The sequence below is a fragment of the Cupressus sempervirens genome, chromosome 5 (genome assembly GCF_028749045.1).
Source record: "Cupressus sempervirens isolate cs-2001-9-10 chromosome 5, ASM2874904v1, whole genome shotgun sequence".
NCBI lineage: Eukaryota > Viridiplantae > Streptophyta > Pinopsida > Cupressales > Cupressaceae > Cupressus > Cupressus sempervirens.
The window spans coordinates 213,140,400-213,156,855 of record NC_143122.1 but is presented as its reverse complement, the minus strand read 5'-3'; the positions used below and the strand labels follow the sequence as shown (position 1 = coordinate 213,156,855).

Here is a 16,456-nt window from a genome sequence, read left to right as displayed (position 1 = left end):
AAACTACTTTTGAAAAACACTAAAACTTAAAGAAAAGGTACCTGTTGCTACAATATATTGGTGTCTTTTGAGTTGACATAAGAACAACCCATAAGACACCAATCCACTTTTGTATGGGTGGAGCAGTTGTAGAAACCCAAGGACTTTTGCACTCATCCCGAATGATGTTTTAACAACTTGAGTAAACGATAAAGCACAGTGTCTTTTACCAAATATTCACTAAATTATATGAAAGTACTTAAAACTAAAGCACAAAGTCTATCACTCTTAAGTATTTGAAGCCACTATCAACTACATCAACTTGCCCTTTCGCAACACAAAGTCTCCAAAATCTCAAATTGAATACTTAAAGGATTATGAAAGTAAATCAAAGATAGAATAACTCGTGCAACATAGGAATACACAAATCACTCTCAAGCCTCACAACACAAAGTTTGGAAAAACTTACTTCTTTATAAGTAACTTAGAAATTGTGTATAATGAAACAAACAGTTTTCACTTCACAAGAGTTTTTTGCATAGGCTACTTGCATAAACAAAAGATGAATATTTACGATGAAGCTACTCCATTTTATAGGCAAGGAATGGGGAAAAAGATAGAGAAAGAAGGGTAATCCTCCATGCCTACAAGAATTTGAGTTAGATTGAAATCAACAATCTACTTCAAGGTTAATCTGCAAGAATCTATGTTCTTCATATCCACCTAAATATGCATGTTAATCTAGATGTCTTTGAGGCAATGAACATGTGTAAAGCTTCTCTTAATTTTGTCATTAGTCCCTCAGGTAATCAAAGTGTGTCATGTGTTTGAACTTCTTGAGAGCAATCCCCTGTAACTCATTTTTCATACACTTAGCCCTTGAATCAATAACCAAAGCATAGCTCCCAATATGGAGTGGATTCTGTGAGGAGATGCCAACTCCAAGTCTATGCAGTGTAGACTGATATGCTTAGATGATTGTATCCTTTGAAATGTAATTCTGTAGTGTTGTGAGATTTTCACACCATAACTCCATTGCAAATGAGGACCTCTTTTTGCTTTAGCAGTTGTAGTAGTAGTCTTAGGTGGTTTTGTTGGCAACATTTTCAAGTCTCAAAGTCAAGGAAGTAATTTTGGCCTGCTAGGAAGTAATGTCTGTATGGGTTGTGGGCAAGAATTGAAGTAAGCTAATCATGGAGATATGGTTGGAACCAAGTGATTTGTGAGGAAGTAAGTTGAAACCTTTTGAAAATCCTTGTTCTAGCTTCAATTTGATCTTAGAAAACTAGGAAAAGCTATGGGGGATTAGAATGTTGAAGGCATGTTGTATCATGAAATTTGGGTGAGTTTGGAAATTTGACTGAAACACATAAAAACTAGAATTTGCATCTAAACTCTTATGAAGCTGAAATCTAATTCAAATATCCTGACAATGTTTATACTAATATAACTAATAGTATAATTGAAATTGTGGATTTTGCAGGTGAATTTCCCAAACTAGGTCAGATTTTGCCACTCTTTGGAAAATAATTCCCAACTTCGCCTTATTTTCACCCCTTTTAATCAAGCCTTCAAAACATAGCGTTTCAAAGAACTTTAAAATTTGATTGAAATAGCATTGGATGAGCATTCAATGGTTTTAAGCACTTAGTGAAATTTTTATTTTGACTCAAATTAGCCAAGTAGGGGTGGAATCCACTCCATCTTGGGGATTAATACCCATGATCATGAAAATCCCGTTGCTCTTTAAATCGGCCTCAATGCTTTTTGAAATCTCGATGAGATAACTAATAATACCCAAGTAGGGGTGGGCTCCACCCTCGTCTTGGGTAAATCTACCCAAAACTCATAAATATCCATCCCCTTTAGTTTTATAAATCTTTTGATGTCCTAAAATTAATTCTTGATTTGGCCGAATTCGAGGAAGAAATAGCTAAGTGGGCTAGGGAATTTGGTAAGAATGATTGTGGTCTTAACTAAGAATACCCAAGGAGTGGAGTCCACCCTGTCTTGGGTAATTTTACCCCGTTGTCAAAATTTTACCGCATAATTTAAGCATGAGTTGAGGCATTTATCAAATTGGATAAGGAATGAAAGATTTTGGAAACATTAAGTCTAATCTATTGTGTTAGGAGAAGGGCTACAATTAGAAACTTTCGGTGAATACCCAAAGGAGAGTGGAATCCACCGCTTCTTGGCTATTTTTACCTAAAAGCATAAGATTTCCACCTTGGGTCTAGGCTTGGACTTAAAGACTTAGATTGAATTACAAGAGGGAAATGAGTAAAATTTTGGAGCCAAAATCTCATTGAATAGTGGATTGGGTAAGTTCATGGTGAAGGCATTACCCAAGTAGAAGTGGAATCCACCCCAGCTTGCGTATTAAGACCCAAACTTGTCCGATTTCCTGCCCCCTTAACCATGCTTATTTTTACTCCATAGATCATACGTTGTGAAGGTGGGGGCCATGATGAGTTGATAGTCACCAAGTTGGGCATCTTGGGGAGCATGCTTTCTTTTGGCAACCAAGGCATTACCCAGGAGAGGGTCTTGGGTATTCTTACTCAAACTTTGCCCAATTCCTCCCAATGATTGAGCATGGCCCGTGTTGGCTAGCAAGGAGGGGGGCCAAAGCTTTTCATTTTTTTCATCTAAATGACCCAGGTTGGGTCTCTAGGGAGCTGTGCCTTTTGGCCCTAGCAATTGCCTATATAACAAAGGCCTTGAAAATCATTTCAACACCAATTCAGACCTCTTATTGTCTTCTCTACAAGGCAGCGAATCCCCTTTTTAGGCAGAAAACCTCCCAGATATTTTGATCTCTAATAAAGCAATGACTTTGTCAACATCAAGAGGGCCAGCGATCTGCCTTTGACAAGCAGCAAATTCCTCTGTTTTGAACAGTGATCCTTTCTTCATACAAGGTGGTGATTGCATGGAGTAATTTTAACAAGGAAGAAGACAAAATTCTGAGTTTTTTCTAAGGCAAAGCTCTCTCAAGGAATCAGAGATAAGAAAGGAAGAGAGAAGCAAAGTCTGTGGTGTGATGTATCGAACTTCATTATTCTTTTCTAGGTATTAGCATGATACTATTTCATCTCAGAATCATAATGCAAAATCAAAATTTCAAGTTTTTAATTTTGTAACTTTCTTATGCCAAGATGATTAACATTTTACAAGGAAACAAATCAGGATTGTATTTAGATCTAAATATAAATGCTGAGACTCCTTTTATGTCATCTTTGTAAACTTTGTCTCTTTTCTCTTGTTTTGCAATGTAAGAATCCGAGTGGATGCTACAAAGAGCTGGCTTATGCTCAAAGGTTGCAAGCAAGAGAGAAGATGCACTCGTTGTTTCTTGAGTACTAAGGAATATGCAAGCTCTTATTAAAATCGATTCATGAACAAAATCATTTACTAGATTTTCAATGACCTTTTTGCATATAAAGCATATTAAAATCATATTAAAAATCCTTAAACATTGGCAAAAAAATAATTAAAAAAATTGCAAAAACCTATGAAACCCTACAATAAATACTAAATTCCCAAAATCGATGAATCGCTCAAACATAGAGTTGATATTAAGACAAAAACAATGTTAATGCGGAGTTGGCATGGAGAAAAAATGTATTTTTGTCCCTTCAATTTTCCTCTGATCTTTGGAAACCCCTAAATTGTTGGGGGCATGTAAGATAGTGTTGAAGCAACTACTAATAAACTAGTTCTAAATTGTGGTTTCAATATGATCCGAGCCCTTTGGACTCCTCACTCCATGGACTCTAATGAGATCAAATACATAATTAATATTATACACTAATTTCAAATTTATAACTATTGTGCACCATTATAGATGGTCCTTTAATGGGGAAGCAACAAACCCTTACAATTTGTAATTAATTTTATTTAAATTACTATTGTCTATTAATATATATTAATTGCATAGTAGCAAAAAACAACAAAATCTTGCAACTATATGTGATTAATCAGGAGTCGGCGTGTGTAGCTGTTTATTCCCCAAAAAAATCAGGTTTATTGGTCATGTCTTTCAATGTTAATTTGGTGATTTATGATGTGATTACTTGGCAAAAAGTGAGTTAATTGGTGAAAAAATATGGAAAACAACAGAAATCCTAAAAGCGATGTTGATAGGAAAAACCTACAAAAACATGATGTGATTCTCTACGGTTCAACATGTGATGTTGAAGACACAACTGAAAAAGTTGGGTAGGATGTGTTGCGATGGCCCAATGTGTTGTAGAGTCATAAAGTAACGTTGGAGATAGGCAATTACATTACAAACAAAAAATTCCTCTCCTTCTACATTGAATATATTTTATAGTTTGATTGATACTATTTTTTTAACACTAATTTTGTTTATATAAATTTCAAATATTTAAGTTGTTGCAATATGAAACAAAACAATAGTGTAATAAAGTTACCTTATTTATTGCAATTCGAATGAAAAGTGCAAGTTAACATAGTTTTGCCTTTTTGTTTTGGAGAAAACAAATAACCTTACAATAATCACTATGATCATTTTAGGGCTTGTCAAGTATGAGTTCTTACATTAAATTAGACATTTAAAGCAATTCACTCTCTAAGTTCAATATAAGTAATTTTGGTATATAAATGTGTAAATATCACTTCATGTGTGTATATCATGCTGATTTTGCATATAAGTTTTTGTTTAGTATATATAATAAAAGAAACTTGATAGAATTGTAGAAAATGAATTCTACTTATATGAATATGATCTTTTATTGACAATATTTTGCAAAGAAGGCTTCATTCTGATTTTGAAAAAGAAGAAAGCTTGCATCATATTTTTGTGCTACTTCAAATCATAGCTTGATTGAAATTTATATAAACAAAATTGTTGGTTAACACTTTGTCTTCCTTGATAAATTGGTTTATACCTTTACTCTTGACTTGCCCAAAGCTTATGGAAAACACAAAAGTTAACAACAGTAATCTATTAAAGACCCTTGAATTGAAAGGTACAACTCTCTTATGAGTGCAAGATATGCAATGAATTTGGCTTTTGGGTTTCAGGGGTATGCTTTTAACCAGATAGCAGAAGAGGTAAGAACCAAGTTGCTCAACACTTTAAACAACTCAGGCAAAGAAAGGGGATTATCTCACAAGATGCAATCTACTAAAACTAACAGGGCAGCAATTGTCTTCTGCTTCTTTGTCTTGTTTGATGGTTGAGAGGAGGTGACTTGTGTGATCAAGTCCTCTGATGGTGCTGCATCCTTGTATCTCCTCTTCTTCCTATCAATGGTCTCCTCGAGCTAAGACTCTGTAGAGAGCACATTGATAGCAGATTGTAGTGCAGATGGGTCGAACAACTTTTTTGGAATCAACGGAGTTGGCCTTCTTTGGGAAGCAACAAGGAAGGCAGCTACATTGGTTACAAAAAGGGCTAAGGCATCCCCTGGCTGAGATGCATCCTGATCATCCATGGGGTTGGTGTCTCCATCCAGATTAATGACTTGAACAGGGGAGGATGGCTTGGTCACAGATTTTTCTTGTTCCTTCCCCTTATCCCCATCATCTTCCTTTTCTTCAGTCTTCCCTATGTTTGGAAGGGGGCCAGCTTTGCAAGTTGGAGTAAGTGGTACATTTTGTTTTGGAGGCTGGTCTCCTCCTTGGCCAATGGATTGTGATAGCCTTGCAGATGCTGATGTTGTGGCTATTATGGTTGTTGCTGCAGTTGACTAGGCGGCTCCAGTTGACACTCCATTTGTAGAATTGGTGGCTCCGGTCTTCTTCCTCGACCAGGTCCACTCCACCCACTTGTCCATTCTCTTGATAATTCCTTGCATGAGAACTTTGTCATCGGTAAAGATTTTGTAGCCGATGGGTAAATAGTTTGTAGCGGACATAATGTTGTGGCCGACGGACTCCTTCGGGAAGGTTCGGCAAATAGTATTTATACCCTGTCTGGGATCATTGTAAATCATCTTATGAAGCATAATGTAATGTTCTGGCTTATGCGAATAATCTAAGGAGTTCTGCTATTCGTGTTCATTATCTTTGTGCATTTCTTAATTAACCTATGAGGTAAACATTTGGTGCTGTTGCCCTATGAACCTGGAAGGTGGGAGGAATGAAGATTAATGCCAAATCAGCTTAACAAGGATTGAAATAAGGCCAAGGAAAAAGCTGGAATCCGTACTGCGCAAGAGAATTTAATTCTGGCACAGTAGACAGAGCGCCGAAGGAGATTCCAGAAGATTGCCGACGGAAATAGGAGCGCGGAGGAATTGTTGGAGGAGACTCGACAATGGGTAGAGTCGGTGGAAGAAGCACGGGAGGAGTTTTTGAATTTGTGTTCGCCGAGGAAAGAGAATCCAGACGGGAGAGAATCGACTCGCGCAGCTCAGAGTGCCGAGGGAGCACGAGCGTGGAGTGAACTCTTCGTCTGGGATACACTTTCGTGGGAGACAACTTCAGAAGATCTTTCTTCACCAAGGTTCGCAGCTGTTGAGACCGTGGGAGAACAGTCCATCGGCGTGGGAGAGCAGACCGTTGGTGTGGAAGTGCAGTCCGCCGGGGTGGGAGAACAGTTCGCCGGTGTGGGAGTGCAGACTGCCGGTGTGGGTGTGGGAGTGCAATCTGCTGCTGCTGGGAGTGCAATCCACTCGGTGGGAGAATCAACTCGAAAGCTTATAATCCGCGAGATATACAATGATAGGGCAAGATTACAGATAATAAAGCATAGAACACTTCTCATCGGGAGGACGCAAGATCACATCCCAACCAGACCTAAATCACCTAATCCTAGTGCCCATCAGAAAAACAGGAAAGCTGCATAGAAAGACTAGGTAAATGTATTGCAAAGGGAGACCCAGAAAACAAAGTAAGTAGAGTACTTCGAGAAAGATGAGAAGTGACCTAAAATGGACCTAGACATCCATCACTCAAACACACAATTACCTCAACCATGTTTACCGTACAGGGTAAAAGGATACTTATTGCATGTAGTATAGTAAGATATAATGCAAAACATATATTTTATTCATATATGCAATATGCACTCCAGTGCTCACAATATGATTATGATGATTACAATGATTCTGTTGCTGTTCCAAAGTCCCTTCCAGACGGTGTACATATACTTTCCTGAAGGGGTGACTCAACCGTCACGCATCCTTTTGGATACTATTCTACCCCTTGGCTACAATATAGAATTTACAGACAACAAACCAAAAACCTCAAGCTTAAAAGGGGGAAGACTAAAATTTGGCAACAAAAGTCAATGCTAAAACTTTGAGTCCTCAAGTTAAAAATATATCAGGAGTAGGTTGTGCAATTGCTTTCAATCATTTATATAAGTCCTTTTATTATCTAAATTCTATCATATATGCTATGGAAATGTCCTTTAATTTTTTTTAAAAGTAGTTATTGACTGTTTTTTCCCCCTTCCCAAATTTTCACTTTTTTTTTTGTAAATCTGCCTTTTCCCGCACTTTTCCCTCATCTTTTCAATAAATCCAGCTCCTCTAGTTTGCAAATTTACTCTCCAAACAATTAATGCTTCTATGCTTCAGACTTGACTGGTTTTACCAAAATGTCCTAAATGTTGTTTACATTTCAATTATAGACTCAGACAATTTCACCAATTCATTTGAAACTCGAGGAACCATAGGGAACTAATGTCAAAACTACTGAGAATGAAAGCCAAAAAGATCAATTGGTCCAAAAAGTAGGGGGTCCCCATTTGCAATGGTGTGATGTGTGAAAAAGGTCTCAAGTATGTGCAAAGATCAATATAATTAAATTCGAACTTGACATTAAGTACATATTTAGACTGTAGAAATGTTATATCAACTTGACGCTAAGACTGCTAGACCACTCGATAAATGATGACATATCAACATACCATATGCGACAAAAAGCCAAGCTATTGCCTAATCCTTTGGACTGGAGAGTTAGGAATGGTTTTTGTATGAAGCTCCATCATTGCTGGATCAAATGTATTAACCATATGAAAATTGCAGAGCTTTATATGAAATGGTTTCTTGGAAAGACAGCTTTGATTCTAATGATAAAGGGAAAAAAACAAGGTTACATGGGTACGCGTACCCACGTGCCCAAGTACTGAGTACATGTACCCAAGTACTGGGTACTCAGTGGAGAGCATCATAGCTAAGGACCTTGATGAAGATTTCTGATTTTTGTTTCTGTTTTCTGTTTGTGTATCAGCTTCTTGTTTATCAAGCTTAATTCAATATGTAATCAGTTTGAAACTTTGATACAATACTGATTAGCAGTAAACTTTATCACTGTTCAAGCCAGAAGTTAAACATTTACAATATGTCATTGTTATATGATTTATGATCTTCTTGTTCATTTTTAAAGTCTGTCTTCTCTGTGATGCATCTAATCATTTAGCATATATTCTTATTACCAATATATTGCAAATCTGAAACTGAAAACAATACATTACATCTGCAAATTTTATCATTGTTCTTGTTTTGAAAACCCATTCTAATGACTCATTTTTTCAGACTTCTATAAATTTTAAATTGATATTCCCAAGTACCCCAGTCCCCTATTTTTGAAGAATAGGTGCTCCCATACCCAAGCACCCCCGTCCCCGTGCAACCTTGGAAAAAACATGATTTCATGTGGGGAGTTAATACATGGTAACACCATTTGCACAGAGGTTGGGATGGAAGTCAACACCTCTAAGACTAAGATCATGGTATTTTCTTTGAAGGAAAGAAAGCAGCAACCTACTTTCATATTTAAGGGCAACGCTTTAGAAATTTTGGAAGAATACAAGTTTCTGGGGATCTATTTTCATTATTGGCTAGGTTGGGAGACATGCAGATCAAAAAGAATACAAGGGGGTTGGAAGGTCTCTTACCTTCTTCATAATAGGTGCAAGAAAGCAGAGTTCTGGGATTGGAAGACTAGGAAAATCCTGTTTGGGTAGTTGGTGATTCCGGTTGTTCTTTATGGAAGTGAGGTATAGGGGAGCAATGTATCAAACCACAAATGGCGACAAATAGAAAGAATACAAAAACATTTCATTACCACTAATGTCAAAGTCATGTCAATTTCCTATGAGATTCTTTTGGTGGAGGTAGGCATGTTCCCGGTGGAGACCTCGGCAATTATTCGACTGCTGAGCTATCTATAAAAAGTGGGTAAAATGGATATACATCACTGGCCTAGAATGGTGGTTGGCGAGGAGCTAGACCATTGAAAGAGGACATGGAAGAAACAAAACAGCAAATGGTTCAACAAATGGAAAATTGACTACCAATAGTGCCCAGAAACTAACTTAGAAATAAAAAATGGGTGGTAGAAAAAATCAGGTCTGTAATGTGGACAAACCAGATAGGTAGGAAAAAAGCTTACTATGTCAAAGAATTTAACCCCACATGCGAACATGGCGACAAAGAAAACTTAGTAGCCGATATCAAAGGAAAGGTAAAAACTTTAATTGCCCAATTGAGGTTTGGATCACAGCATTTGAGATGTGAAACTGACAGATGGAAGGACAGAATTTGTAGGTTTTGCAACGATGGAGTGGTTGAAACATAATGGGATTATGTCAAAGATTGTACTGCATACGAGGATATCCGCAACCAATACAAGGACACTTTATGGGTGAATAGCATAAAAGAGCTTTTTGAGGTGTAAGCCTTCACATCTTACTTACGCAGATCCACAACAAAAGGGACAGCTTGGAGAAATCTCAGTAGACTGATTAATGGATCCTCTTTTGGTCCCTCAGACTGTTGGTCTCATGGACATCATTAAAAATCTTTCATTTCATTTCATTCACGTGTTGTTACGTTCCCATGTAAAAAGTCTTGTTACATACATTTTGAATGGCCTCCAATAGTCTTAAAATGCAGCAATTTGTGGTACTACCCCTTTCATAAAAATAAGGGATAATGCCTTGCCAGCATTTTGCCCTTCTTTAATGGTTGTTACATACATCTTCCCAGATTTATTTATATCATCTGCTATAAAATAATTTGTATGTTTTCATTCTTAAAATACAGCTATATTACAGTTTACTTATATGTTGCTTTCCTTGGGTGCAGATCTTGGATGCTGACGGAATTGCTGCTCCAGGTGAAATTATAAGACCCGCTGATGTGTACATAAATAAGGAGAGTCCTATAAGTATTAAGGAAGAAGTGAAGAATCCAATGGCATTGCCAAACAGGTGCTTAAATCGCTATAATAATTTTCAATTAACCTTTGGCTTGATGCTTTATTTTGATTGAATTGCTTCTTTATGATCTGAATTTTGGCAGTGCATACAAATCTACTCGTCAGACTTACAAAGGGCCCCCAGGGGAGTCTGCAGTTGTAGACAAGGTGTTGCTAACATCCAATGAAGAAAAAACACTTACCATAAAATTTCTGTTTCGACACACTCGTAGACCTGAGGTATATTAACAGTATACCTTATTACTTATGTCAGGCAATTGAGATGTGCAGAGCAATCTAAGTCACTATATCTAACATATCTTTTTTTCGGTTTTTGTAATAAAGGTGGGTGACAAATTTAGCAGTAGACACGGGCAGAAAGGTGTCTGTGGGACTATTGTTCAGCAGGAAGACTTCCCATTTAGTGAACGGGGTATTTGTCCAGATTTGATTATGAATCCCCATGGGTTTCCAAGGTGTAAGAGCAAATCATTACATTCCAATAGCAATTAAAAAATTTAGGAAATAAACTGCAAGTTGCAGAAGTAACAAGATAGTAAGAGAAGAAAAAATGTGCTCCTTTTCAATACTTCTCTCCATCTTCAATCGTTATGTTGAAAGAAAAGTATCCTTTGCTGCAAAATGAAGATAGTAAATGGTCAGCCATGGTGCCTGCACTTTTCAAGAATCTTGTTATTTCAATGGTTATTTGAACTCAGATTTATTCAGATGTTGCACTTGTTTCGATAAATGACTGCTGATTTACTAAATTCTAATTGCTATATATTTAACTCAAAACTTTGATTTATATATGAGGAAAAATTATAATGTGTTCTACAAAACTTGTGCATATTTGTGTTTTTTAAAGAATGTTTTAAGAAATCATATATTTTTCGAATGTTTGATAAAAAGCCATTTTTACCGAGATTTTGCTGAGACCAAGATTTTCAAAAAAATTGGGCCCACCAAGATTTTGCCGAGACCGACTTTTTCAACTATGATTTTTTGCAACATTATTTTTTTCTTTTCCCTCTTAAGTGCAATAAAATACATATTATTATTTTTGTTTTTCATTTTCCCTCATTTTCATGATTTATGTAGAAGATTGTCAGTAGGTTATTATAAATCTTAAACCAAAAATTGTTTCTTATTTATTTTCTGTCATGTGCCAGTCGAATGACAATTGGGAAAATGATTGAATTGCTTGGTGGTAAAGCTGGTGTTTTGTCTGGGAAATATCATTATGGTAGTGCTTTTGGAGAACCTAGTGGTCATGCTGACAGAGTTGAAGCTATCAGGTTTGTTAAGCCATCATTTCTATTTAATTATTTTGTAGCATTATCAATCTCAATAACAATCTTATTTTTTGTTGGCATGGTTTTTCTTTACAGCGATACTCTTGTGAAGCATGGGTTTAGCTATAGTGGTAAAGATTTTATCTACTCAGGTACATCTGTTTAAGTCATGTGGTATTGCTACTATTGACTTTTGTTGTGAACTCATTTGAGGAATTTTGAACCTAACTGACCATAATGTTTATTATCGTGGCTTTTAAATGGGCAGGCATCACAGGCTATCCACTGCAAGCCTATATATTTATGGGACCAATCTATTATCAAAAGCTGAAGCACATGGTAGGAAAATTCTCAAACTCCATTATTGATGAGATCGTATGCGTGCTTTAGCTAATTGAAACCACCTTCCTTTTTTAAAACATGTGGTCCAATTTTATGTCCTTTGCTTTCAAAAATATTGATTTTTCACTTAAAGAAAACAAAAGAAAATACTCCTTATGCTGATGGACATTTGAATCAGATATGGAGTTATAATAGCACTTATAGTCAGGTTTCTTAAGTGGTAAAGATATTCGAATATGGTTTTACCCAATTCAATGTTTTTAGTGGCTAAGTGGCACTTTCTTGATAGGGAAGTATTTATCCAGTTCCAATTTTTTATCCCATTTGTTGTGCTGTCATGATAGTCTTGCTCAGTTTATATCTAATCGACAATAAATAATTTTATAATTATCAAAGGGGTTCTGGTGTAATGGTAGTGATGCACTTGAAAAATGTATGGCCCACGTTTGAATTTCCTTTACTGTAGTAAGGTGGCCTATCTGGTCAAGTGCCGTGCATGGTCCATAACTTCAGCTAAAATTTTAGCCTGAATCTGGCTGGTTAATACATTCAATCTATTAATATAACTTTGTTCTCTACAACATATCGAGCTACAAAATGAGCCCTAAAAAAATACTGGCTTATTGGGAATATTATGACTGTAAATGTGATAATGTGTTGTATGTTTGAGATCAGGGAATTCAGGTTGTCCATGTATTTATAATCATTTATTTTAATTCTATTTTAAAAGGTTCTGGATAAGATGCATGCCAGAGCGCGAGGACCAAGGGTGGCATTGACCCGGCAACCTACTGAGGGAAGAAGTCGTGAAGGAGGTAGACTCTAGACTTCTATTATGTATCAGTTTGTCTAGGACAAATAACTTTCTGTCCAGATTTCATTGTCAAGGTTGAGGAGATGACATCAGATAGTGAAAATCTCAGAGAGCTTGATGTTAATGTGCAGGGTTGAGATTAGGAGAAATGGAACGTGATTGTTTAATTGCTTATGGTGCAAGTATGATGATATTGGAACGATTGATGATATCGAGTGACCAGTTTGAAGTACAGGTAGAAATATAGAATCAGATGTTTATTTCTATTGATGAACTTTGACATGGGAGCCTGATAATTAATCATTCTTTTCATTTTATTATTAAATCTCCTACAATTCCTAACCCTTTTTTACAGTTATAAGCTTTAAATGGATTACTAATCATCAATGTCTATTAAAATTTGGCTTTAGCTTCATGTTGTACATTTACATTAACAGTCACGTGTGTATTAATTGTCTGGTAAAATTTGTAGGTTTGTACTAAATGTGGTTTGCTTGGACACTATAATCACAAACTTAAGATGAACTACTGCTCTATGTGCAAAAACGGTGAAAACATTTCTACAATGAAATTGCCTTACGCCTGTAAACTTCTTTTTCAGGTAACATGCACTTATGTTGAAAATGGCAGTACTAAATGTTCTGTTGCTTCATTTCCATCATATATTATTTAATGTTTTTTTTATAATAGATTCTCAACTTTTGTCAGTCCATAATTACCTTTGTTGTTTTGCAGGAGTTGCAATCAATGAACATTGTGCCTAAGTTGCAGTTAGCAGAAGCGTGAATTAATGGAAGCATCAGAAACCATGAAATTTTGATCAGTGAACCGAAAAGTTACCATATATGTTTCAAGATTTACATGTGTAGTAGTGTACCATGTTAAAGAGTACTGCAATTCTGTTCATATTTTCTTGTCACTAATTTAAAGAGAGCATATGCATATTTATAAATTTCTCCTTCAACATTATTTATTCAAACAAGATTGCGAGCGTCTGAGTGTGATATGTAAATTTGTAAATTGTCAACTTCCATGTGTAAAATAAAGTGCATTGTTCAAGGAAGACTTTGAGCAATTGAGAGTATATGTAATTTGTCAATTTTCATATGCTGAATATGGTGTTGCAATAATTAGTATCGCAGTTGGAAAACTCCTCAAGGCTAAAAAAAAATAATTCAGGGAAAAACTTGGCAATTGTTGAACAAAACTATGAAAAAACCTCAAGAACCTAAAAATTGCTAAATTTTAATCAGAAATGTTTTTTTTTTTTTCTTCGTGTAAGATTCAATGAGAAGATGCATTCAACAAGTCAATAAATGAGGACACAAAAGAAATAAGCCAAGTCTAGATATATTTAAACACAAATTGGGTACAAAATCACATTCTCATGAGGAATGGAAGTAAAATAGTAAATAGTTTTCGTAACACTAAAAGTAAATACATCATTACACATATATCTTTCTCTTTCCATCTCTAGTAAAAACTAAGGGAGAGGTAGAGCTAGAGGATCTAGTCCTAGAACCCTGTAGTGGGAGTGATCGTGCTTCCTATCTCGGTATTGTTGATGTTAGTTTTTGTACCACTACATAACATATAGCGATTGAATACTTGATAGGGAATATCAAATACTCAATCCCTCTTTTGAAAAGTTAATACTCATGAGGACATAAGAACAACTCCAATGTTCCTTCCACCTATGGATACTAACTCAGTATATCGATGTGATTTGTTGGTAATCACATAGACGAGCTTATGTTATTCATTTGAAGATAACTTTGCTTGCTTGACTTATTCTTTTCTCCTTGATCACTTTCACTTTGAACTACTCCTACCACTAAATGCTTATTGCTCTACTACTACTTCTATGGATGGAGAAATTAGGAAATGGACGGGGATCTAACCAAATGAAAGCTTGCCAACGGTGCTACCTCCATTGATGCGATGAGTCTAAGGGATACTCTTCGGATTTTCACATTGACACCTATCTTCCAACCCAACTTGAAGTACAAGCGGAAAGATGATATGCAAGTACAACTTAGGAGTGATTGGACTAGATTACCACACAAGGCTTCCTAACAAGCCACTAGAATGCTAGTGGCCTAGTATATAGGTTCCTATCAAACATTCACTAACATCACCATACAATTAGCTATCTACTTCTACTCTAACAACATGAAATGAAATCCTACTTTAATTTGAGAGATGAGAAGAACCATGGAATAAACCAAAATGATTATGTATATCCACCATGCAAGCCACACCAATGAATAGAGAACAATTTGGATAGTATTTTGGCAACTCTCCAACATAACTCTCTCGCAAATGAGAGCGAAATGGCCTTATATAGAGGCTCCAAATTACAATGAATGGCCAAGATTTAGAGGCAAAATCAAGGGCCAAGGTTATATCTTACAAACCCTAATTAGAGTTACCATTATTCAACCAATTAAATGAGGGCACCAACTTTGTGGGCCAATGAAAAAATTACAATAATTTGTCAACCAATGAGAACATAGGATACTCGGCATGATTTGATTGCATGCACATGAAAGTGCCACCTCATCAACCTTATCTTATAAATTTATTCAATCCTTGAGATAAGGTGAAGCCTTGGATGCTTGAGCTTGTCCTTAGAAACTTTCTCATCACTACTCGAACTTGCTCGTACTTGATGCCCTGACCCTAAAAGGATGAGGTCTTCTTGCACTTGGGGTAATCTTGCCTTGGCCTCGATGGCTTCCCTAGATGCGAACTTCTTTGCAACTTGAGAGCCTTGCACTTGGCCACTACCTTGAAATCAAACTTAACCTCCCCCATTATCCTTGCCTTCCTTAAACTAACCATTCGAATTCGACCAAGCTAGCTTGCACGAATAGCCCAGCCTTACCCAACCTCAAATATTTTCAAATCTCTTCTACTAATATGCTCTTTCTTGAAATTGCGGGGCTTCCTGAATCTCAATTTTCAATCAAATTCGCCCTTCACCCGATTTCATTCTTCACCAAAGCTCGCACTTCAACCTTTGCTGGCTTGCAATCAAATAGAAGGGCTAGGAACCCATGTGGAATTGCTTCTAGTTTTGCACTGCTTTAAGTTGTAATTCTAGATTTTCACTTATAATTTTAACCCAATGAAATTTTCCCTTTCCATTTACAATTTCATCAATAGAGTAATACATCCAATTCTTGAATTGTATACCTTGTGAGATGCCCATGACTCAGTTGAGCAACACAATGAGGTCACCATACTTTGATTTGAAGTTTGATTGGGTGAACCTTGACGCCTTGGTGACTCCCTACTTGCCTTCATGTACCCAATTTTGTTCTAGGAGAGTGAAGTAGGCCTCTTGATTATCTTGGTGGAACTTGGCATCCTGGTCCATCGTTTGTCTCTTAGTTGTATCATGTTTACTGTACCGATATTGGTATCGGTAATTCCTCTCATTTTTGAGAAGGTGGTTTTGGGCATCATATCCTCTGTCTTTCTTAGTATTTGTTCCCTTAGGGTTCTTGCTTGCACTAACATCTACCTTCCTAAACATTTATTTCTGCTATTTCGTTTTAAGTGATATGGACTATCCTTATCGATCTACAACCTTTCTTCTATCAATGGATTCTAATTTATTTCTGTCTCGCCAAGTCCTATCACTACACTTATCAATCTCCAATCTTCAACCTAGAGGTGAGACTACCACTTATTTTTGCCTCTTCATTGCCTTATGATAGATTACATTTATATCTCTCAACTTCATTCCTAGGATGGTCTAGCTTATTTTTGTCTTGCCAAATGTCCTATCATGGATTTTACACTTATCTCTCCAATTTTCAACCTATAGATGGGATGA

At 36.4% G+C, this 16,456-nt stretch overlaps 1 protein-coding gene across 9 annotated transcripts in view; it reads left to right on the top strand.

Moving 5' to 3' along the window:
* NRPC2 (nuclear RNA polymerase C2) overlaps nt 1-13,694 on the top strand; it is a 217,515-nt gene extending 203,821 nt beyond the window's left edge. For all 9 annotated transcript variants that reach the window (XM_089829229.1, XM_089829234.1, XM_089829230.1 and 6 more), the window contains 10 exons: nt 10,050-10,174; nt 10,266-10,401; nt 10,507-10,637; nt 11,334-11,459; nt 11,553-11,608; nt 11,725-11,795; nt 12,529-12,613; nt 12,744-12,847; nt 13,085-13,213; nt 13,348-13,694. In XM_089829229.1, the coding sequence (XP_089685355.1) occupies nt 10,050-10,174; nt 10,266-10,401; nt 10,507-10,637; nt 11,334-11,459; nt 11,553-11,608; nt 11,725-11,795; nt 12,529-12,613; nt 12,744-12,847; nt 13,085-13,213; nt 13,348-13,398 (1,014 nt within the window). In that variant the 3' untranslated portion in view covers nt 13,399-13,694. The remainder of the gene's footprint in view (nt 1-10,049; nt 10,175-10,265; nt 10,402-10,506; nt 10,638-11,333; nt 11,460-11,552; nt 11,609-11,724; nt 11,796-12,528; nt 12,614-12,743; nt 12,848-13,084; nt 13,214-13,347) is intronic.
* The last annotated feature ends 2,762 nt before the right edge of the window (nt 13,695-16,456 follow it).